This window comes from Fusarium musae, chromosome 1 (genome assembly GCF_019915245.1).
Source record: "Fusarium musae strain F31 chromosome 1, whole genome shotgun sequence".
Taxonomy (NCBI): Eukaryota; Fungi; Ascomycota; class Sordariomycetes; order Hypocreales; family Nectriaceae; genus Fusarium; species Fusarium musae.
Window position 1 is genome coordinate 1,118,528 of NC_058387.1, and position 27,191 is coordinate 1,145,718.

A 27,191-nucleotide genomic window follows, 5' to 3' on the forward strand; every position below is an offset into this window, starting at 1 on the left:
TAGTGAAGTGATCTTGTACATGTCGAGACGGACAATAAGCCAGGCAGATCTACGTTTGCACTCAAAGAAATAGAAGAATGAAAGGTTTTTGTGCAAGTAAAAGCTAAGGTATTTACTCGATGTTTGGCAGTGATGGCAACCTGGCAGGTCCGATTGACTAGCAGATGGGAGAGGTCTTTATTTCTCCTGAGCCCCAAGTCTCCTGCTCCTTCATCACCACCCACTTCCCATTTTTGGTTCCTACAAAGCAAAGTTCTTTTCGAGATTCGGTATCATAATGCTGCAATGAGTGATATTCCTCGTATCTATAGTCTCTCCGAACGAGAGAGTAGCGAGGGCCACGAAGTTGTGCGTTCTCCCTCCTCACCCTCTTGTCATCTCGAGCTGATGCGAACAGATGCAGAACCCGGAGGCATCCAGCCTTGATATCCTCGAGACTACTGAGAATACTGACGACGTCTCCGGCGCTGTTAAGAAGAACGGTAACAGTATCGACAATGATTCTCCTCCGGCAAAAAAGAAGAGCACCAGCAAAAATCGCATCCCTATCAAGGATAAACCTCGTGAGACCCCTTGCGTGAGATGCATTTCTAGAATGGCCGAAAAAGGCCACAAGCACATTTGTTACTCTCAAGGTTGTAAGTCGCCCTCCTTTCCGTCTCGCTGTCTTTGTCGATGTCTGTGTCGGTGTCGATGCGAGACCTGTCCTAACTACCACGGCTAGCCAAGTTCGTCTCTACCTGCTACGACTGCGCCCGTCACCACAGTAGCTACAAGCCTGTAGGGTTCATCCCTTTTTAATCCCCATGGATTATCTCTAATTTTCTTTGGCAGCCTGTGGGCGAAGCTGCTGAACTTGGAAAGCAGCTCCAGAACTTTGCCCGCCACATCGCGGACAGCCAAAGCGTGAGTTTGAGACCTTTCCCCCACGATGTTTGGTACGCTGACTCTCTAAAGGCCGGTGACAGAGCTACGCAGGCCGAATGGTTTCGGAGAGCCACGGCTACCAAGGCATCTTTCACCGCGATCCAAGAGATGCCCAGTGTTGCTCCTGGTCAAGAATCGCAGAGCGTTTCTGAGGAATCCGAGCCTGCTCCTTCTAGCAACTCGCCTGCTTTTGATGACATTCAACCCGTTTCAAACATTCCCCCGCATCCCATCCAGTCTGGGCAGCACCACATGGCTTCTTCCCAGGGTATGTCTGTTCCCGGAAGCTTTGCTGCTCCTCAGAATCCCCCGGTCTTCCAAGACATCCCAGCAGATGGGTTCATGGATCCTCAGGGGCACCCTTTCCAGGACATCTCTCAGGATGGCCCTGGACCTTACAACAACCAGCCCCAGTGTCCGTTCCGCCGCCTCGAGTCAGCCTTGAATCGAATTGCCGCAGGTGTCGAAGCCAACAACAGTCTCATGCAACAAATCCTAGCTTCAGGTGACCGGAACATCAACAACCCCATCAATTTCAACCGCTAGAACGCAAATCGTCTTGAAGTAACCAACAAACTTGTCCGTCAGGTTTTCGATGAGATAAGTGCCATCAGAGAGGAAACTGGCCTCTCTACCCCCCTTTTGAGTTATCTATGGTGTCACCATTCGATTCTTTGGCCTTTCTATAGAGAATAGATTTCGAGTAATCCCGTACTGCATTTATCATACTGCTTTTTCTTGTGACAGGGTTTGACTTATTTGCTGACCTACCGAGCCAGTCTCCGTCTGTTAACCAGTCTTGTTCCGCTGAATGCTGCAGTTGAAGGCAGCAGCTATGTGATCTTTTCAGACTTAAGATGAAGGGAGGCTTATTTGAATGCCGGGTTTCGTTTCGTTTTTTGAACTGACTCTTTTCGATTGATTTGTCGTATCAACACCAGATACTTGGGCTTTTTATGGAAAAGATATGTATTACATTGAAGAGGATGGTACAGAAAAGGCTGCCCCAAGACATCATGAGCTCGCTCAGGCATAGATATATCAACAATGATGTAAGCCTCTGAATATACCTGCTTGTCTCAGGGACTTCTGCATTGCTAATCACAAAGTTGAGTTTGCCATGATTCAAATGCTGACAAGTATCATACTTCACCGTCACTCCGGTCACCTCAGATGGTAGTTATCGTACACCATCAATGGATAAATATTTTGCATAGACGATCAAGTACATTCTAGACTATTAATGCTACAAGATCATTTCGATCTTGATATAATTAGAAACTGTAGAAAGCCTACGCCTGATGGGCAATCTGTGACGCCAGGCGGAGTGACGAAGTACGATAGTAACTGTTTAGTAACTATAGGCGACCTCCAGTCTACGAGAGCTACTTTAACAGAGATGACTTACCATGATAGAGCTTTTGGCTCTTCAGCAAATGCCATGTCAGTTACGGACCCATCAACAATATAGCCCCCGCTTAGGTCGACAACTTGAAAGACACTGCATGCTACGCCAAATGTTCAACACACACACCCACACACATACACTCAGCATAGGTCTCATTCTCTTGCGCCAAAACAGTCAAAGTCCAGATTGTCGGTTCGGACCCTTTTTCCCGAGATATAATACAAAGGCTCCCCTCATAAACCGCAATACAACAAACAAAATTTCCAGTGTGGCCGTATTAACCCCATTGCAGATGGCGCATCCTCTCTTCTGTGAGAGGTCCTACTCCATAAAAAAATCATCTCCCCCTCTTCTCTTTGAGTTTCCCCTTCGTCGTCGTGCAATTTAGCTGGAGAACTTTCGGGTGATCTTGGCGATAACTGAAATAGAGTTAGCACACACATTTGATATCTGCGGGGGTAAAGGGGGGTAGTACTGTGAAGAGCAACGACGCTGAAGATGAAGACAAGGGACAGAACGAGAACGACAACAGGGTCGACCTTCAGACCAGGCGACTCATCGGTGTAAAGTCCTGTGGAGTTTGTTAGCACAGTCTTCTGATAGCCTTTTGTGTACCAATTATCGAGACACGAAGGGCAACGTACGCAGCATGGTGCTGCTGGAACCACCGGCGCCAGCGGCGCGAGTGCTGCTTGGTCGAGCATTGGCAATCTTCTCCTTCTGGTCGGCAGCAGCGCGTCGTCGGATAGCAGTACGGGGACCACCAGGGATAGCAGGCGATGAGGGACGGCCAATGTTAGCACCGCTGGCAGCAGCGCCGCCGTTGACGGGGGAAGAAGGACGAGGAGAAGACTATCGACGGTATCTGTCAGCAAATTGATGTTCTTGGGTCAAAGACTCGAGCTTAGTCGCAAATGCGACAGTAGCTTCAATTCAAGTCGTGGGAGTAGAGCAGTCATACCATTGTTGAAGAATTAAACCTGGAGAAGGAGACTTGACAAAGGAATCGCTGCAGGATTCCGAGAACCGAGAAATAAAGGAGAGGATGGTTTGGGTACGAAGTTGGACGTTGATGGATGGATGGAACCAAGATTGAGAGAGACGACACGGGGACTAAATTAATGGAGGTGTTGTGCAATTCCCCCCCGTAAATGGAGCACCCTGTTTAGGGAGTTAGTTGAGGCCACCTTCACCAGAAAGAAGGGGACGCGGTGCTATGATTTTCCGGTGGCGTTGGTGTCCGAGTTACCTAGAGAGAGCTCCAGCCTCTAACGTTAGTTTAGGCCAGGGACCACAGGGAACAGCTCTCTCCACAATATGAGCTCCATGTGCTGTATCCGTAAAGCTCCACCACTGCAGCACAAGCTAACTTAGCGGACCATGCGATAGTTTGCCAATTCAAGTCAAGCTTCAAAAGGAAAACATGTGATTTATCCAATTCAAGAAAGCCACCATCATCTGTTTTTTGGGTTGGTTTGTTAAGAAATTTTACAATTTAGTGAGACTATGTATGGGAGAGATGGCTGTAGCCTCTACACCTGTCGATCCTATCATTTGGTCAGGCCGATTGGATATCAACGACAAACGCTCTCTTGCTCGCTTCCGAGTCCGCTCGCAGACTCGTTATGAATGTATCAGGGGGTGGTGTATAATCAAAAAAAAATAATAAACAACAACGACAAGATGAAGAATAAGAAGCGGTAGCAAAGACAACAGTAAGACAAAGGGAATCAAGATAACAAAAAACATTCCGCGCTTCGAAGGCGCTTCATCCCATACACTCCACTTGTCCAGTTCCTCCTCCAGCTCTATCATCCCCAGGATATGGTAAGACAGGTTCTTGGCTCTTTTTGTGAGACTGCCTGTTGCTTCAGCCCAGCCAGTCCAGCCCAGCGTATGCTGCACACGACATGCTACCCATCATTCCTCTCCGTCCCTGGAGATGAAGAGCCCCTGATATGTGTCCCGTTGCCTCTCCTGATGCTGATCCATCTTTTGTGCTTCGAATCTGTGAGATGTAATGGTAAAGCCTGCCTCAAGAGGCTTCTGTGCTGATGCATGCCGACCAAAGACCGCCAGGTATCTTTTGTATAAAAGGAAGTTGGAGCGTAATGGTAAGGTCCGTTTCGTTTCGTTTCGTGCCACCCGCTCAATTATGTATGATTAGACAATAGTACATCTACACCAGGAAACGAAAGCTCTCAACCAAACGCCTTCCGCTATGATGGCAACTCTGCAGATCAAGGGTTGTAGTTCGAATCGTTGAAAAGTGTTTTTGACAAAGTAAAAAAAAGTTGTTTTATGAAAGGTTCATGCTTCAGAGAGTGACGTCAAGGACAAGGCTGACGTCGGCCACGTTGGGCCCTGCCAAGTCTTCGAGAACGGGTATCAGGTCTAGTAGCTCGTTATCGTGCGCATCAGAGAACCAACTGCTGATGGGGACGGCGTGCTGTGGGTGGAAGATGTATGAGGTGGGCGAGTTGTCAATGATGATGGTATCCTTCAGGTCACGTCCGACTTGGGACAGGTCCTTGACATAGTTTCCTTGATGGTTGTAGCAACTCTCACGGAATAGTCTATGATGAACGACCTTGTGAATGTCGAGCTGGTCCAATAACGGGTCTCCATACTGCAGATTTGTTAGTTTGCTCATTTATCATCCCTAATTGGGCAGACTCACCTTGGAAACAGATGCTGTAAATACAACAACTTCATAGAGCTCACCAACTCGCTTCATGAATTCGTCGACACCGGGTCGCTTGATTACGTAGACATTGTGGTAGTTGCCCTCTATCTCGACAGGGATTGTGAAATCGGCCTGATGTAAGATCTGCATGATAATTAGCGCATATCCTATGATCCACCTTTACTCAAAGCATACCTTGAAAGAACTGTGGACAAGAGTCTCGTCAAGATCGAGGACAAGACATTTTCGACCCTTGTGCTCCGGGGCAATGGGAGGCAATAACCACTTCTGAGGCTCGGGTGCTGATGGGCCAGCGTCTGTGAATTGGCTGGGTGCCACGACAGCCGGACCAGGACCTGGGGGTGGGGGAGGAGGTGGTATCGTCCTTTGGGCTGGGGCTTCGACTGCAGGGGCCAATGGTGCCTCTTCTGGCTCTTCAGTGGCAGCATCTTGCATGTTCACATCACCGTCATTAGCCGCCTTGTCTGCTACCTTTGGCTCCTCTTCTGTGGGTGTGGGCTTGGGGGGCTCCACTGTAACTGCAGGAGGAATCGATTGCTTCGATTCCCTGTTGGCTTGCTCTGTCGCTGTGGTTTCGTTGTTGGCTGAGCCTGACGAGGTAGCCTCGTCCTTTGGCTCTGGTGCAGATACGGTTGTTTGAGGTTCTCTCTGAGAGGCTGGTCTGGGCTGTTCCTGAGGAGTGTTGGTTCGTGACCTTGCGGAAGTTGGGCGCGGAGGTAGGACGTCAAGCTTGTGCACGTTTTCGTTGTTATCTTCGTTTCCAGCTGGGCCCTCGGGGGTGCCACAACATCCAAGAAAAGCCAACAGGCCACCACGGCTCTTCTTCTTCTGTGCGGGGGCGACAGGAGAGTTTGGCTGAGTGTTTGCAGCAGTGTTTGTGGGTTCAGTCTCGCCGCCTGTCCTGTTGCTTGAAGTGCTTCCGTTCCGTCGTCGCGCACGGAGGCTACCTTTGGAGTCTTTCGATCGACTGCCGATGCTGTTCCGGGGATCGCTGACTGTAGCCCCACTCAACCCCGTAGATGTTGGTGACGATTGGTTCCGCTGTGATGATGATCTTGATGGGACCTTAAGGAGACCACGACCTTTCTTAGAGCTCGCTCCCCCTTCTGAAGATAATTGACCCTGGTTAGACATCTCAGCATTGGCAGAGTTCGCCTGCGGCTGAATTTCGTCGTTCGAATTTGATTGTAGCTTGTCTGACATGTTTGCTATTATTCTGTGAAATTGTCAGCTGGTGTTTCTTTGAAACTTGGTGTAAAGGATCGTGAAGCAGGTCGTTGTGGATAGAACTGCTGATAGATCAGGAGTGCAGAGAAACGGGTTGCTGTGCCTGATGCAGTAATCAGCTCGTCCCAGCACAGCTGCTCCCTCCGCGCAACGAATTTCAGAACAAATTCCAGCTAAAATCGTACTGTCCCATCGATCGCGCAACTTCTTGTGCAAGCGCGCGAGGAATGATAGGTAACTCACGTCGTTGACCACGGACAAACAAAACCAGCTTATTCTCTATAACCCCTAACTCTTTCAAATATGGCCTATCGAGGCCTAAATCGCGACAAGAAACGAAGCAGTTCGGAGCGGCGAGTGTGAAACAGTCGACGGGGTATACTGGCGAAGAGGAAAAGGGCGACGGTGGGAAATTACGGCGCGTTTGGACCGAGGCAGGGGAGGCTGGAAGTCAAACGGCACCGAGAAATCGATTATGAAGCGAAGCTGTAAAACCGGCCAAAAGGGTCGCAGAAGTGAACGAAGGAATGAATGAATGAATTGTCCCAATTGTCGAGACGGCCGCAGAAGTCAGGAAACCTGATCGGGGGGGTTGCGTCGGTCGGGGATGGAGCTCGCTCGGTGTGAATGAGGAAGGACGGAGGGCGGGCGGAGGAGAGAGGCCAGTGGTATCCGTACAGTAGGCAAGGCGAAAGCGGGCGGATTGGAGGCTGAAAAAAAAGACCTTGGGCTGCTGGGCGCGCAAGCGAAATGATTGCCTTTAAGATGGAGCTGAAAGAAGAGGAAATTGAGGTGGGAAATGGGGGGGAACAGAACAGAACCAGCCAGGCACAGCAGTTGCAATGCGCGCAGGGGGCTAGGTTGTCTTTACTTTCTCAGGCTCTCTTTTCCTCCCTGGTCAGGTCAGGATAGTTTATTACAGATGATGAGAAATGGAGAGTGAAAAAGGTCAAGGTTGGTGAATGGAAAGGCTGGCGGAGGCGGCGGCGACGGTGACGGGGTCGAGTGCCAGCGACAGTGGGAAGATGTGCTGGAAGCCGGGGGTGCTATGCGCTGGAAACAGTGAGCAGCAGGGTCGCTGGGGATAGCGGAAGACTGTGAGCCTGTGAGATGCCTCTGAGAATGGCCGAACGGGATGGGGCTCGAATTGGGCTTGACTGGGGTGGAGTAGAGCAAGAAAACTGAGGACTTCGATCAGCGGTGATAGAAATATGTAAGCAAGATACCACATAACTATTGAGCTATTGAGTCGGTTTATTTTGGCATCCTCTCTTGCAGTCTGAGGTTTTCTTGCTCCCATAGGCTGAGGTGGGTTGGAGAGGAAGGTGTGAGTGGGGTTTCACTCGAGATTAGCACTCCGGGAGCATCCAGTGTGGTAGGGGAGTATCGTATACTGTATGTTTTCTGTCTATTAGCACTGTATTCTGAGCACTACCATCAGCGAGCAACACAGTCTCGAAACCTACATCTACAACGCCTCACAATAGCGTGACAGAGCACCCCTTGTCTCTCATCTCCGCTAATAATGGTGCCCGCCAAGCTCATCTTAACCACCCTGTCCTATGGCTGGCTAAGGCCCGCTCATGGCTTGGTGCGGCGCCTAGAGACCCTTGTCCTTGTTGGCTTTATACATGTTCCTACATTACTTTATGTCGACTCTGTCAAGTCGATGTGAGAGTTCAGAACATGAGATGTGAAGACCGCACTCGCACTGCAAGAGTCGATATGTGAAAAGCCACGGCCATCAGAAGCCATCTTCTGATCTTAATGCCCCTCGTGGACTAGGCCGATAATGCTCCGGTGAGAAGTTAGCAGACAACCAAGAGCATTTAGGTAGTCCTCCAGTCCACCAACAAGGAATAGTGCCCTTTTCTCTATACCCATGTCCTCGATCTTCCAACAGTGGGCTTTTCTTTAGCACTCTCACCAGAACAAAAAAAGGAGCTTAATTTCAAGTGCTGCACAAACGAACAGCTGAAAGACCTCACTCGGATTGATGTTTTTCGTTAACCAGGCAAGCCAGGCCCAAGCTTTCATCCCCAACTTTTCAAGCTTCTTCCTTGTCTGTCCTGTTCCATCCATATCCTGAGGATGGTCTTGAGGCTGGCACCATGTCTCACACCCGTGTGCTACATGACCACTGACGTACGGGATGAGATGCCTGATGCACGCTCTTTGAATGTTTCCTCGTGGCATGCAACCACAAGCGAGGGTTATTGATGAGTCGTTTATGGTTATTAGATCCGGTGAGTTTATTTTGCTCGTAAATGATGTTGCTGGGTTAGAAGCAAGTGATACTATTCAGCCCATGCTCTGCCAACCTAACCGGGCTCGTTAGCTGGGAGGTCGGTGTCATTGACTCGCTAGTTGATTGTGCACACTCAACAGCAAGCTATGGTTACTGCAGAGTACTCTTATCGATCCTTCTTTCACCGAGTTTCACGAATACCCGCTAAAAACAACTTCTTGTCTTTCATGCTCACATTCTGCACTCAAGCTCCAAACCACAATTCCATGCTCTTTCACGACTGAGACACGGAAAAGAGACATGATCCCTGTCGGACCGGGAGCAATGTCCTTACCCGTGTGGTATAATTGGTCGCGTTGGCGCCCGGATCGGTGATGTCTCCATGCATCGTGGGCCCTTTGGCCTCGACCACTTGAGAGACCTACATACCCGCTGTGGCCGGTTACAGAGACCTCCTCTAGCTTGTGCTGGATGGGATGGGATGGGATAGATGGACCCTTGCGTTCTCGTTAACTTCTGTCAACCGCTTCCATGAATCTTGTTTGCTGTGGCTTTTGCGAGCACGTTTTTTTGAATCGTAAGCCATCCACTTATCATCAAGTGAGGCTTGTTAGTCGTTCTCTCAGTCGTCCCGATATCATATCACATTAATCATACATCCGTAAACTCCAGCAACCCCAGAGCTAGGCGAAGGAGAACCCGGAGCACAGTACTCATCAGCAACCCGCTAAACCATATGGACGTAGCTGGAGTCTAGGTCGCCGCGTAACTGTGAGATTTCTAGTGTTCTCGCTAAATATCCACACTCTTCGTGTAGTCGTGGGATGGGTTGAATGCCCAGCACTCCTTGCGCGTGATCCAAGTCAAGACTTGATTACTTCTCATCTCATGCACTTCAGACGCCCGATCATGGCCTCAGTCTTGCAGACCCCACAACCAATTTGGATTATGTTTGTTATTAGTTAAATAGTATAATGGTTATGATGTTACGTCTTTCCTGCGAAGTTTCGGTCTTTTACTTGTGATATCCGTGCTCATTAAACATGGATTTGACAGAAACTTGTAAATTCCAGAGGTATCTAGCATCTACATCATGAATAACAGTCGAGCAAAGGTTCAACAAACCCCGGTCCCATAAATAAATAGCAACAAGTGACAGAGAATATAGTAAACATCGGTCAATAAGCAATTAGTATGTTCAGTCTATCGTTGAGCACATGTGAATCGTTTGATTTATCTCGTACTGTAGGGTAGCTACTGCACCCACTTAGAGTAGATCGAACCAATCAAGAGCTTAATCCATCAACAGATGCTCCCCCATATTTCCCCAGCTTTTTGACCATCATGTGATTGGATACTGTGTCGTCATTCCCGCTCGCCGCATCCGTCGGCTGCAGCTTAGGTGAGGTCGCAGCAGGCGCAGACAGTCCCATGTGCCACTTGCCTCGGATACCCGTATTTCACATGCTCATGACAACTTTTGATACAAGTCAGCCTCAACCATATTTGGACTTAGCAAAGATATTCATACGAACCACGTTTTTTTTTGAATCATTGCCGGCGAAACCTTCACATTCCACGCGATACACTAATGGACACGTGAAGAGAGCGCATTAGAGCCTCGTAGAGACTCGAGGGTTGTGGGGAAGCTTCTCCAAACGACAATAGACGGTATTCAACGTCATCACCAAACATTGCATCTCACCTCACCATCGGATCTTGTCTCTTATGGCTGCGCAATCAACGCTGCGGCATACTGCTGCCGAGGAGCAGCTAGCCGCCTTCCTCGACAAATGGACTGGCAAGATAAAGACAAGGTTGCGCGGAACGACTCGCACGACTCGTCTACTCGCGACATTGGCCCTTGCTGTCTCAATTATCCTCGGAGGAGTCGGCGGGCGTCGATGGTGGAAGAACCGACGGCATGAGCGTGAACAGGGTCGGAAACTTGTGCGCACAAACTCCTGGCTTCACAACAAGGACGGTTCGCGTACTATTTACGTTCCATACAAGGATGGCACATCAAAGGTGGTCATCAACACAACCAAGCCACTCACTTTCGACGCCCATCGCCGTTTATTCCTAAACCCCCCTCGGGTATCTGGACTCCGGGAGGGAACTGTACCAGCGGCGCAAACGAAACCAGGCTTGAACATTGCCTTCCTGCACCAATTCCTCAGTCTGATGAGCATTATGATCCCCAGATGGTCTAGCAAGGAGGCCGGGCTACTTGTCAGTCATGGTGTATTCTTGATGCTAAGGACATATCTCTCACTTGTTGTCGCCCGTCTGGATGGTGAGATTGTTCGTGATTTGGTGGCTGGAAATGGAAAGGCGTTCCTCTGGGGTATTCTCAAGGTAAGTACTTGACCTCAGATTGAAGCCATTATACTCACATGTCCCAGTGGTGCGGCCTTGGAGGGTTTGCCTCATATACCAATGCCATGATTAAGTTCCTGGAGTCGAAGGTTTCCATTGCCTTCCGTACGCGACTTACACGCTACATCCATGACCTTTACCTCAACGATAACCTCAACTACTACAAGCTGTCTAATCTCGACGGCGGTGTTGGCCAAAGTGCCGATCAGTTCATCACCCAAGATCTGACTCTATTCTGTGCGGCTGCAGCCAACATCTACTCATCGCTCGGCAAGCCTTTCGTCGACCTCTGTGTCTTCAATTACCAGCTTTATCGATCTCTGGGACCTCTTGCGCTCACCGGCCTTATGAGCAACTACTTCTTGACTGCCAGCATCCTCCGAAGACTCTCACCTCCATTTGGCAAGCTAAAGGCGGTTGAAGGCCGAAAAGAGGGTGACTTCCGAAGTTTACATGCCCGTTTGATTGCCAATGCCGAAGAGGTTGCATTCTATGGTGGTGCAGATACCGAGAAAACATTCTTGAACCGCGAGTTCAAGTCTTTAAAGACCTGGATGGAGGGTATTTACATGCTCAAGATCCGCTATAACATTTTGGAAGATTTCATTCTCAAATATAGTTGGAGTGCTTATGGATATTTGCTGGCATCGCTTCCCGTCTTCCTACCACAATGGGGTGGCGTTGGTGGCCGAGCCGAGATGGTTGAGAATGGTGTACGAGGAGGTCGAGAGCGAAACCGTATGAAGGATTTTATCACCAACAAGAGGCTCATGCTCTCACTTGCTGACGCAGGCGGTCGTATGATGTACTCGATTAAGGACCTTTCAGAACTGGCAGGCTATACTAGCCGTGTGTACACACTCATCTCGACATTGCACCGGGTACATGCCGATGCCTACCACGTTCGGGCTGGCCAAAGCGAACTATACTCATTATCTGATGTTTCCGGAACAATCCAGAAGGGATTTGATGGCGTTAGATTTGAGCATGTTCCAGTTGTAGCTCCTGGTCTGTGGCCTCAAGGAGGTGAGGAGTTGCTCGAGTCATTATCCATCATCGTGCGAAGGGGTGAACATCTATTAGTAAGTCATCCCATGACAGGAAATGTACAACTGCTAACAACAATCAGATTTCTGGACCAAATGGAGTGGGTAAAACCGCTATTGCGAGAATCCTGGCCGGCTTATGGCCAGTCTATCGAGGCCTAGTCAGTCGCCCCAAGGATATTGGCCAGGACGGCATCATGTTCCTTCCCCAGCGACCTTATCTGAGCCCCGGAACACTCCGTGACCAAGTCATTTACCCGGATGGTCATGTGGATATGAAGGAGAAGCGCAAGTCCGAGGATGACCTCAAGAGCGTCTTGGACGCTGCACGACTCGGATACCTCCCTGACAGAGAGGGTGGATGGGATACACGAAAGGAATGGAAGGATGTTCTCAGTGGTGGCGAGAAGCAACGCATGGGTTTTGCCCGTGTGCTCTACCACGAGCCCCAATATGCGATCGTGGATGAAGGCACCAGCGCTGTTTCGAGTGACGTAGAAGGTCTACTGTATGAAACATGCAAGGAGAGAGGCATCAGTAAGTCATAGTTTGTTTCGAGTTCTGACGGGGACATCAGACTAACATGCCACAGCACTAATCACCATCTCAACACGTGCATCCCTCAAGAAGTACCACACATACAACCTGGTCCTTGGTATGGGTGAGCAGGGAGACGAGTGGGAATTTGAGCGAATTGGCACCGAGCGTGAAAAGATGCAGGTCGAGAAGGAGTTGCAAGACCTACGTGAGCGGCTGGAGCAAGTCGACGAGTGGAAGAAGCGCCGAGACGAGATCGAGACTGAGCTTGCAGCAGTCTGGACCGACCAGGGCGAGGTGCTCGAGGCTCCGACATATGCAGAGAAGGCAGCTGAGGGCCAGGAGTAAGCGAAAGGTGGATCGAAGGGTTGATTGATTGACGTAAGCAGAGAGCAATACCCCGAGGAGTTTAGATGATGGGATATTTTGTATGGCACGGAGTAGGCATAGGCAGCGGGATTTGTGTATCTATTATTTCCAGGATCTACATAGACGATCTATCATTACAGAAGAGCAGAAGTTGGCTGACGTGAAGTGACGTTGGAGAGATAGGGCAAGGGATAGAGTCAAGGGTTATCAACCGTCAAAGATAGACCACATTTGGATATATAGGACCATTTTTATCGTCGACCCTCAACGTGCAGGAGTGAGATGGAATTCTAGATCAAATAAAGATAAATTGCAGATCCCTCCAAACTCGGCACCAAAACCAATATTTCCTAAGCCAAGCTTTACAGCTGCAACGCCACTTTTCCAGGGCCGACTCCAATCACGAGGTAGCAGAGACAGCACGAACTACCAAAGGCGCTAGAGGAAAAACGCCTCCCTCGGATGAGGTCGATCCCGCGTGGGCGGGTCATTGAATTGTTAATTGAATTTCTCAACCGTCGTAGTCGTCGGAGGGGGAGGCGAAAAAATCAGGGCAGACGGATCGATAGTTTAGAGGAGGGATAGAGTCATCAATTGATAACCGAACTCTCTTCCTTCTTTGTTTTCAGTTCCTAGATATGTATGAGGTCGTCGAGAATAAATCCAGAGCCTGATTGTGTCAATTGAAGACTGAAGTAGGCTGAGCTGACCCGAGCTGAACTCATGGAGGCTTGCATCTATTGCATGCAGATCAGCAAACACACGTACTCACTCACACTCACACTCACGCTCACATACTCACTCTCAGCCTGACAATTGAGTCTTTTTACTCTCTTTGTTACATCTTCTTTATCCTACTCATCGTCAATCAGTTGAGACGATAGACGCTGATCATTGTCATCGCTCAACTCAACTCAATTATACACTCTACTATCGTCAGCCACCAAACCATAAACTCCCCAAGGACAAGACAACCTCAAAAATGAACAGAAATCACAACTACAGAACGGGCTCCTTCAACTCCATCTCTCGTCCCTACCTCCCCTCAATCGACGAGAACGAAATCGCCTCTACACCTTCATCTCACAGTCCTCCAACACCTCCCCTTCGCATCCCCCGGAAATCACCCCGGCGCGCTCTTCGCAACAATGCAATTCCACCGGCGTATGTACCTAGAGGACGAGTATACTATGCTCCGCCCGTGGCGCACTATAACCCACCGCCTAGCTACAGCTACAACTATAGCGATGCTAAGGGTAAATTCTTAGAGCATGAGTATTCTGAAGCTGGGAGCTATAGAGAGAGGAAGGTTTGTGGACTCGATAAGCGCAGAGGATGTTGTCTATTGGTTATTGCGCTCGTGGGTGTTGCTATTGTCGCTGTTGCTTTGGGTATTGGACTCTCAATAGGGCTGAAGGACGAGTAAGTTGAACATCCGAGACATTGGGTTTAACTAACACCATCTTCAGAGACAGAGCACCTCCACAGGAGACTTCAACTTCAGAAACTCCAGCTGCATTCCCGGCTGGTTCTTTTGCTTTCAAAGCAGATCTTCAAAACACCACCACAGACTGTACTTCCAACCCGTCAACATGGCGCTGCTATCCGTACGAAAAAGGCTCATCAGCAACGTTCTTCTGGATAATCTCATCTACCAACGGCTCCTCGTACAACATCTCATCCACAGAAAACCCCTTCGCACCATCCTTCACGAACTTGACTCTCAAGGTGCTTGACAAGGATACATCTCTCGAGCGTCTTCAGTTTTCTTTCTCAATGAACAAGACGGTCGTGCCAGATGATCAGCTCTCGTCGAGCAATCGTGCAGCAAAGTGTACTTTCGACGACACGCTTTTCGAAGCTACACTGTGGACGCAGCGGAAAAGAGGCGACGAGGCGGCTGGAAATACAAAGTTTGCGGCTTGGCCGGGCGATGTTGATGTTGTTCAGCGCAAGACATTTAATGGAGGATCACCAAATTGTGTCGACAGCGAGGGTGGCCAAGTAGGCGATGTAAAGTCGGAGTCTGGGGCGTGCGAGTGCCGCTATGCAAACTACGATATTAACTAGATTGTCTCTATCTGTATTTAAGCTGGACGAGTTAATGTTGGGACTTCGTTACGAGGAAACCAAGGTGGATGGATATAGTAGGTTAGGAGTTAGTGATACCCAGGACCAACAAGTTCTATAATCAATTAATTGTATTGGAAACCAAAAAAAAAAAAAAAAAAAAAAAAAAAAAAAAAAAAAAAAAAAGCAATGACACGCGAGAAACAATTCTATATGAAAATATTGCCAGAAAAGAGGATTAAAGGACAGACCAGAAGCACCATAAACATTGCAATTTTGCATCACTTGACGCAATAGCCAGACTATCCATCACAATAATCAAAACGAAAATAAGAGCACCGATAGAAACCATTTCCCTACGTATGACTTTAGTTCACGAAAGGAAACACGTGAAAGCCATCTTTCTCGAGTTCCGATTCGAGATGTTGCGAGCGAGTCAAAAGGTTGCGAATAGCCACAGGCATATCTGGCAACACTTTCTTAACATAATCTGCAATAGCATCGTGCTTCCGAGGCGGCACTTTGCGACTGGCCTTCTTCGCTTTTGGAGCCTTCTTGCTGACCCTGCCTGACTTGACAGATTTTGGAGAAATGTCAGGTGTAACCTTTGCAGTAGATATCTGGGTCGCGCGCTTGAGATGTATGTTCCCCAAATTCTCACCCAGTGCAGAAGTGGTTACATTACGTTGGCCCCTTCGTAGGTGAGGAGGAACATAAGGCTGGGCTCCAGGTCGAACTTGAGGTTGCAGAGCTTGAGGTTGCACTTGAGGCTGGGGTCCAGGCCAGCGGGCTTGAAGTAGGACTGGAGGCTGGACTTGAGGCCGGGCTGGGGGCTGCTGGGCTCGGTACGGAACTCGATGCTGGCCCTGACGCTGGCCTTGACGTTGACCTTGACGTTGACCTTGAAGTCGGCCTCGGGGCTGGCCTCGGTGCTGACCTTGAGGCTGGGCTTGACGTTGATACTGGCCTTGAGGAGGAGCTTGAGGCCGATGGGCTTGAAGCTGAGCTGGAGGTTGTACTGGAGGCTCCTTTACAGCGATCTGAGCCCTTCGTTGATCAAAAGGAAGCTTTCTTAAGTGGGGAGGAACATGTCGTAAATGGGGAGGAACCTTAGGCGGAGTTTGAGGCTGAACTTGAGGGGGTGCTTGAGCTTGAGGAGGTGCTTGATGCTGGGCAGGAGGCTCCTTTGGACCATATTGGACCCCTCGTTGGTCAAAAGGAAGATTTCGTAAGTGAGCAGGAACGTGTCGTAAGTGAGGGAGAACCTTAGGAGGAGCTGGAGGCTGAACTGGAGGTTGTGCTGGAGGCCCCTTTACCTTGGGTTTGGCCCTTTGTTGGTTAAGAATTTGTTGTATGTGAGGAGGAATATGAGGAGCAGCTTGAGGTTGAACTGGAGCTTGTGCTGGAGCTTGTGCTGGGGGTCCCTTTATATTGGGTTGGTTCCTTTGTTGGTTGAGAATTTGTTGTATGTGAGGAGGAATATGAGGCTGATTCGGCGCGCCTTGGTTTCTAGCTGTTTGTGCCATGTGAGACGCGATTGCCAAGCCTCCTTTCGCAGCAGAGGCTACCACAGCCTGCTTGACAGGATTCGCGGGCGGCGGTGCTTGTGCAGGGATAGGCTTTGGCGCTTGAGGCTCGAAGAGGGTTTCCCACCATGTATGAACAGACTCTGGGCTTTCATTATTGAAGCCTAGCTGTTTTCGGTCCAACACATTCTTTAAAAGATGGGTAATACGGGGCCTGTCTTTGGGTTTCTCGTGCAGACACCTCGCCACGATATCTCGCAATTCGAGGTCGATGTGATGGAACTGTGGGTTCTGAAGTTTCCCTCCATATGTCGGCTTGTTTGTTCGATCATGGATAACAGTCTGGTAAGGAAACCTGCTGAATTCTCTCGTCATGATGGACTCCATCTTTCCATATCATTAGTGCTTTTGTCGCGTTAGTTATGACTAGAAAAACTTACAACTTTGGCAATAAGAAATATATTGGTCCATATGCCAAAACGTCCGGCTACCTCCGTCCCGCCTACTTTTTCCAAGTCTTCACCTGCAAAGAGTTGTCTCAAGCTATCCGTCTCTAGGCTGAGTAAAACATCATCCCATTCTTTACTGAATTGCTCCTGGTGTTTATTAGTGATGAGTTCTGCAATAATGGTTGGACATGTCATTACGTACCGGTGTCGTGGCATGAAGCTTAACAGGTCCTCTCATTTGCCAAATTTGGCTTTCGTTGTAAGTCTCCCAACCATGGTTCATATTAAAGCTCCAGGCACCGAGATCATGGAGCTAAGGAGATCAAGTCAACACATGTACACAGGGAAAAAGCCGTCGTTGTGCAGGCTCACCTTGAAAATAGGCTGATTAGGATGCGTGGCTGGATCATGGCCCGCGAGAACTAGACACACGAGGTTAGCAGAAGGCCTTCATAGATGTTTTGTAAACTTTTACCATTGAGAACTTCTAGATCGAGATGAACATCGTGCTCAATGTTCCACTCTCTGTCGACATGGTCGAGGAAGGCTATTGCTTCCTCCCTGTCAGACACTACGTCTTTCCACCACGTTTCAAAACTGGAGTTGCCAGAGCTTTCGGATGGCGTATAAGCAATAGTTGCGAGACCAAGCACAACTATTCAATGAAATCAGTCGAGAAGGTAAGGTACAATGCTTCGGGGCAAGATGACTTACGGCATTCCCAAATTCCCCATAGAACTTGAGCTGGGATTTGAACCTTTCTCGTAGTGACCGTTTGCATGATATTGACCATGTCACCGAATTTCATATACTCAAAGACAACGCAATTCTGTTTTTCGGCCTTCCACTCTTTTCCATTTCTGAAGGCACTGTGAGTAAGTGTGCCACGGTTCAACATGTCAGTGCGTATAGCCACTACCTCGCGATGTAAGTCGATAACTTGTGTCGTGTGCTGGGCACCGTCATACCGCAAGTGAAACATGGCTTCTGCTTGAGGATCGAAGGCATTGGTCGAAGGGTTTATAGCTCTCTTAATCACAACCCTCCTGACAGACGTGTCTTCGAAAACGACGTCCCATAGTGTGGCGTATCCATGACCACCCTCGGCAAGCACCTTGACAAACTTGAATTTCAGGCCACTCCAACGTTTGTTTTCTATACTGTTTCGGGCGTCTTGTGAAAGGTTGCCACGAGGATCGCAGGGTGCGTCGCGCGGTGCAAAAGCTGTGAAAGGGTATACTGCCTTTTGGCCTATGTGATGTTGACTCAGATGAAGGTCCTGCCACAGTTGTGGTGGAATCGAATTCCAATTAAAAAGGACGACCTCTTCATCGCCGCGAATCAGAGCTGATTGTATAGCATGAAGGTTTCGCTGTCCTATTAAACAGTCTTCGAGGGGTCGCTGCTGGTGTTGCTCATGGCCCAGCTGGACTGTTCTGATCCTAATGTTTTGGGGACGCATGTTGGATAGACTGTGCCGAATCGAGTTTGATGGTGTCGAAAGTGAGTATCACACAGGGAAAGGCTGGAAGATTCGATGGTAATAAACTTGTTCGACTGAACAAAGACCGAAGGAGCTGCTCTTTGGGTCCTTCAAGGCACGGGTGTCTTGTGTTGGACATTGACAATTGATAGCCCCGGGATCTGAAAGGAACAGCGAGGACGACATTGTGAGAGGATCGGACCCGAAATTGAGTGTCTTTGGACAAAGAGGTACGGTGGTTCCGTGAGGGTTGGTGGTTTTGCGGTTTCTTTGTCCATCAGCCTGGTGACGCCCTGCCTATCAAGATGGTCCTATTTTGGTCGCCGGGAGCCATGATCACGGATGCGACTATGCGCAAGCTTGAAAGTGTTCTTTGAAGCTGGAGAGGTACCCGTCATGATTAAAGCGTCGAGTCTATTGTTGGTGTAAGCTAGTCAGGACCACTCTGAGAGGGAGTAGTCTTTGTCGTATAGCAATTGAGGTTATTCAACGTCAGCCTCTGACAATAGTTTGGGCAAATTGGATCCATTGAGGTTGACCTTGGCCATCTCAAGCTCTTGATCGACCCTGGGCATCCGTTCTTTTTCCCCCCATCATGGGACTTGCCCACTAAGTTAGGTTGTCATGGATGATGGGTGTGATGTAGGTAGGGGTGTTTACAGAGCAACATTTAGAGTGGGGATTGTATGTGAGTGCCTGGAGATTACCCGCTGCTGTGGGACGACGGGCAGCTCATCCGTGGGGCACTTGCCTTTAGGCTAAATCGATGGTTTCTTCCGGAAGGACAAGACCCTCAGAGAGGCTCTTAAATCTTCTTTTTAGTTATCATGATATGGGCTATGGCCCCGAGTTTGAAGGTCTATTCACCCGCGATAAATCCACATGACATGGACAATATCGTACCTACCTAGACTAGGGAACCTTTGAATTACGCCGAGCCGAGAGATATGGACCACGTCAGAGATTTTGGCAGAATAGAGTAGAGTAGCAGAAGGGGGAGGTCATGCGGCGAAATGCCCGGAGTTAGGGGACCCTTACGCCTATGTTGGTATGGATGTTTAACCTTGAAGATGGAAAGGAGTTGCTTCTTGTCACTGTCACAGGTTTTGCGCATCAATCACAGAAAAGGGAGATGCCTCAAGACACACCCGGGCGAGTAAGGGTCGACTTGGCTTAGACGCGGCACTTGAAGATACAGAATAAACGCACAAATAGGTGCTCACAAAGGCCGACTCTGAGACCAGGGGCACATATGTCATGAAACATACAGAATCTGCGGCGCATGAAGACAATTGCTTTTGTGGTATAGATCCTGCTTATCCTTCCTCTTCATCTTCATCTGTCTCTCTCAACTGGGGTCTTGGTGTGGCTGGTCTAGTCCTAGATTTGCGGGGTGAAGCATCCATATTCCATACCCTGGGACATGTACAGTGAGTGATTAGAGGGATTGCTTCGGGGAGCTTCGGCCATTACTTTAGTGCCCTTTTTCGTTTTCTTCTTTTGGCTGAAAGTTTTCATGATCAGATTCTGTTTCACTGAAATATCCAATCGTCATATGTAACATCTGTACGCACGCAGGCACTGTAATAATCGGCGACGATGGTAATATCATGAACCATGACATATAACAGGATATTCAGTTTCACAGCGATAAGCGATGAGATTTAGTTTATCCAGAATATTATTCTTTCCCTTGCAATGATGAACCCTACATATTTACATACTTACACATGGCATTCATCCTCACCCAATGACGACCCATCCAATAATTATGCCCGCCATCTCATCCGCCGGGTGAATTCCAATTCTATGCCCCACCAACAGTGGCACAATCTGGAAGGCAGAGAAGAAACTGGGGCTGAACTGGGCTGGTTAATATGGCGATTCGCTCTCTCTTGGCTCGCATGATGGGCTCTACCCAGACATTTGCCGCCTTCACACACCTCTCTACTCTGCTGTACCTTGGGGGTTACACACCCCCGAAGCAATCCTATGATACTGCACCAGATGCTGCAGGCCTGAAGGAGTGACATGCTATGACCCGCGGAAGCAATACGCGCACTCATGCCAACGCTATTCATGGTTTTTCTCTTCTCGAAGGCGTAGCGCTATCAAATACCAGACCATGTCATACTACGTAGTATGGACTCTGCCCCTTGCTTGTCATGCCGCACCCATGAGGGCATACGATATCTGCCTAGGTAGGTACTGTAGCTACCTCTGAGGATAATAGCAACATGTGTTCTTCTTAGCATAAATATAAATACTACTGTCCCCTCCTCCGAGCTGTCTATCCCATTCTTGCTTCTCCTCTCCTCCTCTCTCTACTCTATCTATCCACCAACCATCACATCTCTTACACATCAACACCCATCACAATGGTCAACGTTCCTACTATCAAGCTCAACAGCGGCTTCGACATGCCCCAGATTGGCTTCGGCCTCTGGAAGGTTGACGACAACTGTGCTGATGTTGTCTACGAGGCCATCAAGGCTGGATACCGTCTCCTCGACGGTGCTTGCGGTATGTTTGTCCCCGAGCCCCCAATTGCCTTTGCAATTACCCGTCGCCCAACTTCAATCACACGGCCATAATCCCATTACTTTGCCCCTCCCCAGATAATCCTTGTCTCTCTGCCCCTCATTTTCCCTGCCAATTGTCAATTGCACCGAGAAAACAGCCACATTACCCCTGTAAAACTACCCCTCCACTACACTTGGAGCTTCACCCCACACCATGATAGCTTCATGACTTCTCTTTTTACCCGGCCAAACCAGAGTTTTAGAGAAAAGGCTAACGGATTTTTCACAACAGATTACGGAAATGAGAAGGCCTGCGGTGAGGGTGTCGCCCGCGCTATCAAGGATGGTATCGTGAAGCGTGAGGACCTCTTCATCGTCTCCAAGCTCTGGCAGACCTACCACGACAAGGAGAACGTCGAGCCCATCACCCGCAAACAGCTCGCCGACTGGCAGATCGACTACTTTGACCTCTTCCTCATCCACTTTCCCGTCGCCCTCGAGTACGTCGACCCCAAGGTCCGCTACCCCCCTGGCTGGCACTACGACGACGCCGGCACCGAGATCCGATGGAGTAAGGCCACCAACGAGGAGACCTGGGGCGCCATGGAGGGCCTCGTTGAGAAGGGTCTTGCCAAGTCCATTGGCATCTCCAACTTCCAGGCTCAGTCCATCTACGATCTCCTCAAGTACGCCAAGATCCGACCTGCCACCCTCCAGGTCGAGCTTCACCCCTACCACCAGCAGACCGAGCTTGTCCGCCTCGCCAAGGCTGAGGGCATTGCTCTGACTGCTTACTCCTCTTTCGGCCCTGCTGGCTTCATGGAGCTTGATATGGACATTGCCAAGTCTGCTTCTCCTCTCATGCAGCACGAGGTCTTCACTGGCCTCGCCAGCAAGTACAACAAGACCGCCGCTCAGGTTCTCCTCCGATGGGCCACACAGCAAGGTCTTGCTGTCATCCCCAAGAGCACCACACCCGAGTACATGGCCCAGAACTTCGACTGTGTCGGCTGGGATATTGATGAGGAGGACATGAAGCGCATTGCCAGAATGAACCTTAACCTCAAGTTCAACAAGCCCACCAACGTAAGTTTTCACTACCATTTGATTACCAAAGATGATACTGACCATTCCTAGTACTTCCCTACTGAGAAGCTCTGGATCTTCGCTTAAATAATGACAATGAAATGATATGATAGTAAAAGAAAGAAGCATTGGAAACATGATTGTTTGGGATATTTGGCGTTACATGACGATGGGCTGCATTTTGTAGAACCGCAAGGACTTGATGAGACGCTCTCATAGAATACAAAAGACAGTTAACCCTTCAACAAGTTTGGTCACTTTTTGCATGATATGATTTTCGTTTTGGGAAATGATTGCTCCATGATATGACCAAGACTGAGCCCGCAGTGTGACTGCCTATGCCCTCGGTAACTCTGTGTTTGTTCTAGAACCTTGTCTAAACTGTAACTCACATAAAGCTTTATCTGTCTTTGAATGAACCATTGATTGAATGCACCATTGATGCCACCCTGAATATCGAAAAAGCCAAACTCCATTGCCTTAACGCCATGCTTTCTGTGACGAAGCCTTCCAAAGTCGAACTCATGTTCGAACAAATGCTGCAAAAATGGTTAGCTATAATCCCTAGAATTGTGTAATTCGGTGCAACTTACTGGCATCAATCTGTTTGACCTGCGGCAAGGTCATTCGGATCCTGTTCCTATATGCCACAGGTTCCTGCAGTTGCAGCGGGTTTCCTTCAAAATACACCGTCGTCAATTCTTTCTTATCAGCAAGATATTTGGCAACCTCCTTATAATCGCCAATGAGATTATAGCTGGCCCACAACTCTTCCAGCTCGGCAAGTGACTCGAGACCCTTGATGCTGGTGATCTTGTTGTTTGAGATATCCAGCACATGTAGCTTGGGGTTGTGCTCCAGACCCTCTAGAGATTCCAACATGTTGTGTGAAATGTATAGCTCTTCAAGCGTAGGGACGTCCTTGAGTGGTGACAAATCGCGTATACGGTTGGACTGAATGCTCAGTAGTCGAAGGTTAGGCATACCACCGAGACCAGTGAGCTCAGTAATCTTGTTCTTGGCCAACCAAAGCTCTTCGATCGCCTTCAGAGAGTCGAGATTCTTGATTTCGCGAATGCGGTTCGATCCAAGCTCAAGAGATGTCAACTTATCCAACCCCTCCAGCCCCTCGATTTTGCCAATCTTGTTGGCGACAAGGTATAATTCCTTGAGTTTTGTCAAGTGGTTGATGTGCTTGATATGCTTGATTTTGTTGAAGCTCAGATCGAGACTTGTAAGGTTTGTTAGCTCGTCGAGGCCGCGAATGTGCGAAATGAGGTTGTCGTAGAGGTCTAGGTCTTCGAGGGTCTCGGCTAGGGCGGATAGGCCGTCGATTTGCTCGATGCTGTTTTGGCGGAGGCAGATACGGGAAACATTCTTGAAGCGTTCGAGGCGTAGAGAGGAAATCGAAGCGATTCGAGAGTGCGAACACATAATTTCGTCCGTCTCGGGATCTTCGTCATCAAGGAGATCTGCACGTGTTAGTCCAAACTGTCCCTCTTTGTAAGCTGATGTGCAGCACATACCCTCATCAGCGTCGATCTGCTCTCCCTTCATGACATTCTCATCGTCGGAGTAGTCAGAATCGGTGAGAGCCTCTGGGTTTGTCATGGAAGCTGACTTTGGCATGCGAAGCTTGCCATCCCAACCCTTGCTGTTCCTGAGGCCAGGGCTTGACTCGCCATCTGGGCGCGGTGAAGGCTTGTCGCTGTCACTAGGGACTTCGATGTGCGCATGGCCGTCGTTTTCTTTATCGGATCCAGGCATGGCTGTGGTGCTGAGCTCTCTGAGAGCACGAGATGGGCGATGATGTAGTTGTTCACGAAGATGGGCGGTAATGGCGGGGCAGATGTGATGCAAGTTTGTAGGCGAGTTTTGAGTCTAGCGAGAGGCGTTGACGATTTGAGATTGTGGGGGAGAGGAACGGTAAAGAAGAGAGAGAGAATGAGAAATGGTGAGGGATGGGATTGTCAAGAACGTGATGGAGGCGGGAAAAAAGCTGATTAAAAGCTGAGAAATTGACCTGAAATATCGGGTGCTTTCCACTTGTACTTCCACTTTGGGCCTCTGTTTATGGATGGCTGGTTCCTGAGGGTGCCTTACTTTACCTGCAGGACACAACAGCAAGTGTTTGGCGGTGCTTAAAACCGTTGTAACTTTGTGGGTGACATTATGATATCACCTCAATAATCGGACCACAGACAGATTAAACAGGTTAAATCCGCCTCAATTGATCGTAAATTAGTACAAATTGGTTGAGAGCTATAATGTTCTTGAAGATTGTACTGAAATATTTATGAGATATTTATCATCACTACACCCTACAATGAAGTCAGATATATCTCACCATCAGCTGTCGTCTTCCTCATTTTCACTGCACATCATCCCCAATTCGCACAGTCGCATATCCCTCAAGCCCAGTCGCGTTCGAACATGTCATAAACCTGGACCCCTTGCACCTAACTACTTACATCAATCCACGTTTCTCCCTCCCCTTGCCAGTTGCTTCTTTGATCGCCAGCTCAGCTCCCATGGCCTCGCATGCCATCACCTTATCGGCCATGCGCTCGCGAGGCGTTTGCATAAGGACTCGGCCGCGTATATGTACACATGCAACTATGAGGCCTCATCTGGGCCGCGCTAGGTCCCTGCATGTTGCGCCTTTTCTCATGCCGCCGTTGGTGTTTACTGGCTTGTTTGTAGCTTTGTGGAGTTGGAAGTGTTTGATGATGGTTCTGTTCCAGAATACGATCATCTATAATCCGTTCTTACCACCCAATTCTCGGAGTTTGACCATTGAGGAGTTCTCCCGCGACTGTGGACGTGTGAAATGGAGGGAAGAGAGGATTAAGTCATTGGATGGAACAGAGATTGCCTTGTGTGTAGCAGATGTTCCCCCAGTATCTCAAGCGAGTGCTGGTAAAACAAAGCACCCAGTTTATATCCTCTACTTTCAAGGTTTGCCAATCTTATAAGTGAAACTGCTCGGTGACTTATTCAGTTTTATAGGGAATGCATCGTCCTTACCACCCAGACTACCTGATCTCTCTTGGATCATACGGCGAGCACATGATAATGAGCCCTCAGTCAACTACACACTGGTTTGCCTCAGTTATCGAGGGTATTGGACATCTCATGATAGACCATCAGAACCAGGCATAAATCTTGATTCACAAGCAGCATTACAATGGATAGCTCAATTACATGAAAGTAGATCAGAGAATGCTGATCAAGAGAAACCAACAGTACTGCTCTGGGGACAGAGCATTGGCTGTGGTTTTGCAACTAACTTAGCAGCCAAAGGCGAATTCCCTCCCAATATAAAACTCAACGGTCTTATTCTGGAAACACCCTTTACAAACGTCCGAGCAATGCTCCAAGCATTATATCCACAGAAGTGGCTTCCTTATCAATATCTCTGGCCATTTCTCCGAAACCACCTGGACAGCTGGACCAACCTCAGCATGATAGCCAAGAGATTCCCAGATGCGCCACCGGGGATATACATAGTAGAAGCCGGAAAAGATGAGCTTGTACCTGCCAATCACGGCGAGGAACTGCTTCAGCGATGCCAACAGGTTGGACTCCCAGTGGAGCGCCAAAAGATCCGCGGGGCACTTCACAACGAAGCCATGGTGAGAGTCTCGGGCAAACAAGCACTTGCGCAGTCCATCTCGACGGCCGCAACACGGGCACGGGAACAGGACTTGTTAGGAAAAGGAGAAGATGTGAACAATGCAGGGAAGGATTCGACTTGAAACTGATCAAGTTGAGGGGCAAAACGTCCAAGTCTCGAGTTCTCTGGCGTGAATTCGGGACTTATCGGTCATCTGCAGCCATGGCGTACAGGGATCTTAAGTGTGTGTGTGACAGGAAATGCCGTCACGGTCAACCGTATAACGGGCATTGTCAGGGTCGATGCCCTCAAATCTCAGGGAGGTTTCTCATCCGAGCCTCGCACTAAGGGTCACTAGAACCCAACAGGCTGTATCGAGTGTGGAGGTGTTGGGAGCTATGTCAGGTACCTTACCTTGGTTCCCCTGGTTAAATCACAAATCATACCCACCGACGAAAGGCTAAAAGATCCACTATCAATTAAAACAGCATGGGGTTAAAGGGCAAAAAGTTGTTTGTGGTCGAGAGTGTGCTTGGAGGGGAGAAGCTGTTATGTGAAGTCGTGAGAACTAGATAGGCAACGAGGCCTCGTAATGGCCATACATCATCAACCCGATTGAGCAGGACCGTCAATTGATCTCAATTGATTCTGCAAGAGCTGACGATTCAAATGATGCAAAAAATGACGAGGCTCGACCATATTTCAAGAGCCTTGCAGCTCCTTAGCCGAGCATGCGTTATCATGCAGTCCCATGAGCTTGAGTGCTTCTGCCTTGAGGCGTTCCCCATTCAGCACGCAAGGTCCCCATAATTAATCATCCCAGCACCACCAACAGTGGAAGCACATGCTGTATCAGTCCCTAATTTGTTAGGATGCCCTCCCCGAGACTTTGGTCGGCTTCAATTAAGTCAAACCGCTAACAAGGCCCCCTTACCTTTAAGCCCATGCTTTCGTTTGTTTTTTTCCTTTTCCCAGCCCCTTTTCCTCTGTGACTCCCATTCAATCCCTGCTCATATTTTAACAACAGACACCCATTAATTGATCAAAACACTCTCTTTGGCGTCACGTGTTCTGGCGTCAATATCGCGAGGCCACTTTTCCACTCTACACGTACCCCCCTCTTAGCACACGCGTCTGGGTCACTACCTATCACCACCGACGGGGCTGACTCGCCTCATGCAAAGGAGAAATGGATGGAATGGATGGCTCATTAGCGGGGGTAGCACTGCATCAGGCAGCCCATCTCGTACTGTTCCGCACGGGGCATCCATCTCGAGTTATAAAGATGGTGTGTCTTCTCCCATCTCGTAGTTGTTCTTGTATCCTGAGACGAATCAGAAGAGTGATCATTTCCAATCACTATTTGAACCTGAGGTAGGTTTCAATTTTCCAAAACATCCAACGATATTCTTACGGCGTCTTCTTTCATCTGCCTCATTCTTTTATTATTGCCTCGTTCTGTCTCTGCCTGCTTCGCCATCCACGTTATCGGCCCAACGAGTATAAAACAACTCAAGGATCCCATCATTCAATAATTAAAAAAATCACTTTCACTCGAAACCTCCTTTTAAAAAAAAGCTATCAACATGTT

General features: G+C 48.9%; 9 protein-coding genes across 9 annotated transcripts; 4 read left to right on the top strand and 5 right to left on the bottom strand.

Moving 5' to 3' along the window:
- Positions 1–397: 397 nt before the first annotated feature.
- Positions 398–1,473, top strand: J7337_000356 (uncharacterized protein; the record flags this gene model as incomplete). Its single annotated transcript, XM_044818111.1, has 3 exons — positions 398–563; positions 595–728; positions 835–1,473. The coding sequence occupies 3 exons, from the start codon at positions 398–400 to the stop codon at positions 1,471–1,473; spliced, it is 939 nt and encodes a 312-aa protein (XP_044685813.1).
- Positions 1,474–2,719: 1,246 nt separating this feature from the next.
- On the bottom strand, positions 2,720–3,299 carry SBH1 (Arf guanine nucleotide exchange factor sbh1; the record flags this gene model as incomplete). Its single annotated transcript, XM_044818112.1, has 4 exons — positions 2,720–2,754; positions 2,811–2,906; positions 2,980–3,187; positions 3,297–3,299. The coding sequence occupies 4 exons, from the start codon at positions 3,297–3,299 to the stop codon at positions 2,720–2,722; spliced, it is 342 nt and encodes a 113-aa protein (XP_044685814.1).
- Positions 3,300–4,652: 1,353 nt separating this feature from the next.
- Positions 4,653–6,245, bottom strand: J7337_000358 (uncharacterized protein; the record flags this gene model as incomplete). Its single annotated transcript, XM_044818113.1, has 3 exons — positions 4,653–4,964; positions 5,016–5,165; positions 5,217–6,245. The coding sequence occupies 3 exons, from the start codon at positions 6,243–6,245 to the stop codon at positions 4,653–4,655; spliced, it is 1,491 nt and encodes a 496-aa protein (XP_044685815.1).
- Positions 6,246–10,245: 4,000 nt separating this feature from the next.
- Positions 10,246–12,827, top strand: J7337_000359 (uncharacterized protein; the record flags this gene model as incomplete). Its single annotated transcript, XM_044818114.1, has 4 exons — positions 10,246–10,875; positions 10,923–11,978; positions 12,026–12,479; positions 12,535–12,827. 4 exons carry the CDS (start codon positions 10,246–10,248, stop codon positions 12,825–12,827), a joined length of 2,433 nt encoding a protein of 810 aa, XP_044685816.1.
- A 1,003-nt stretch (positions 12,828–13,830) lies between these two features.
- J7337_000360 (uncharacterized protein) lies at positions 13,831–14,918 on the top strand (the record flags this gene model as incomplete). The annotated part of the gene is made up of 3 exons (XM_044818115.1): positions 13,831–14,104; positions 14,258–14,270; positions 14,318–14,918. The coding sequence occupies 3 exons, from the start codon at positions 13,831–13,833 to the stop codon at positions 14,916–14,918; spliced, it is 888 nt and encodes a 295-aa protein (XP_044685817.1).
- A 368-nt stretch (positions 14,919–15,286) lies between these two features.
- Positions 15,287–16,831, bottom strand: J7337_000361 (uncharacterized protein; the record flags this gene model as incomplete). The annotated part of the gene is given in 3 exon segments (XM_044818116.1): positions 15,287–15,538; positions 15,604–15,936; positions 15,953–16,831. The coding sequence occupies 3 exon segments, from the start codon at positions 16,829–16,831 to the stop codon at positions 15,287–15,289; spliced, it is 1,464 nt and encodes a 487-aa protein (XP_044685818.1).
- A 633-nt stretch (positions 16,832–17,464) lies between these two features.
- Positions 17,465–18,355, bottom strand: J7337_000362 (uncharacterized protein; the record flags this gene model as incomplete). The annotated part of the gene is made up of 2 exons (XM_044818117.1): positions 17,465–17,490; positions 17,608–18,355. The coding sequence occupies 2 exons, from the start codon at positions 18,353–18,355 to the stop codon at positions 17,465–17,467; spliced, it is 774 nt and encodes a 257-aa protein (XP_044685819.1).
- Positions 18,356–20,754: 2,399 nt separating this feature from the next.
- XYL1_1 (NAD(P)H-dependent D-xylose reductase (XR)) lies at positions 20,755–22,071 on the top strand (the record flags this gene model as incomplete). Its single annotated transcript, XM_044818118.1, has 3 exons — positions 20,755–20,899; positions 21,191–21,984; positions 22,036–22,071. 3 exons carry the CDS (start codon positions 20,755–20,757, stop codon positions 22,069–22,071), a joined length of 975 nt encoding a protein of 324 aa, XP_044685820.1.
- A 435-nt stretch (positions 22,072–22,506) lies between these two features.
- J7337_000364 (uncharacterized protein) lies at positions 22,507–23,751 on the bottom strand (the record flags this gene model as incomplete). Its single annotated transcript, XM_044818119.1, has 2 exons — positions 22,507–22,523; positions 22,578–23,751. 2 exons carry the CDS (start codon positions 23,749–23,751, stop codon positions 22,507–22,509), a joined length of 1,191 nt encoding a protein of 396 aa, XP_044685821.1.
- Positions 23,752–27,191: the final 3,440 nt, after the last annotated feature.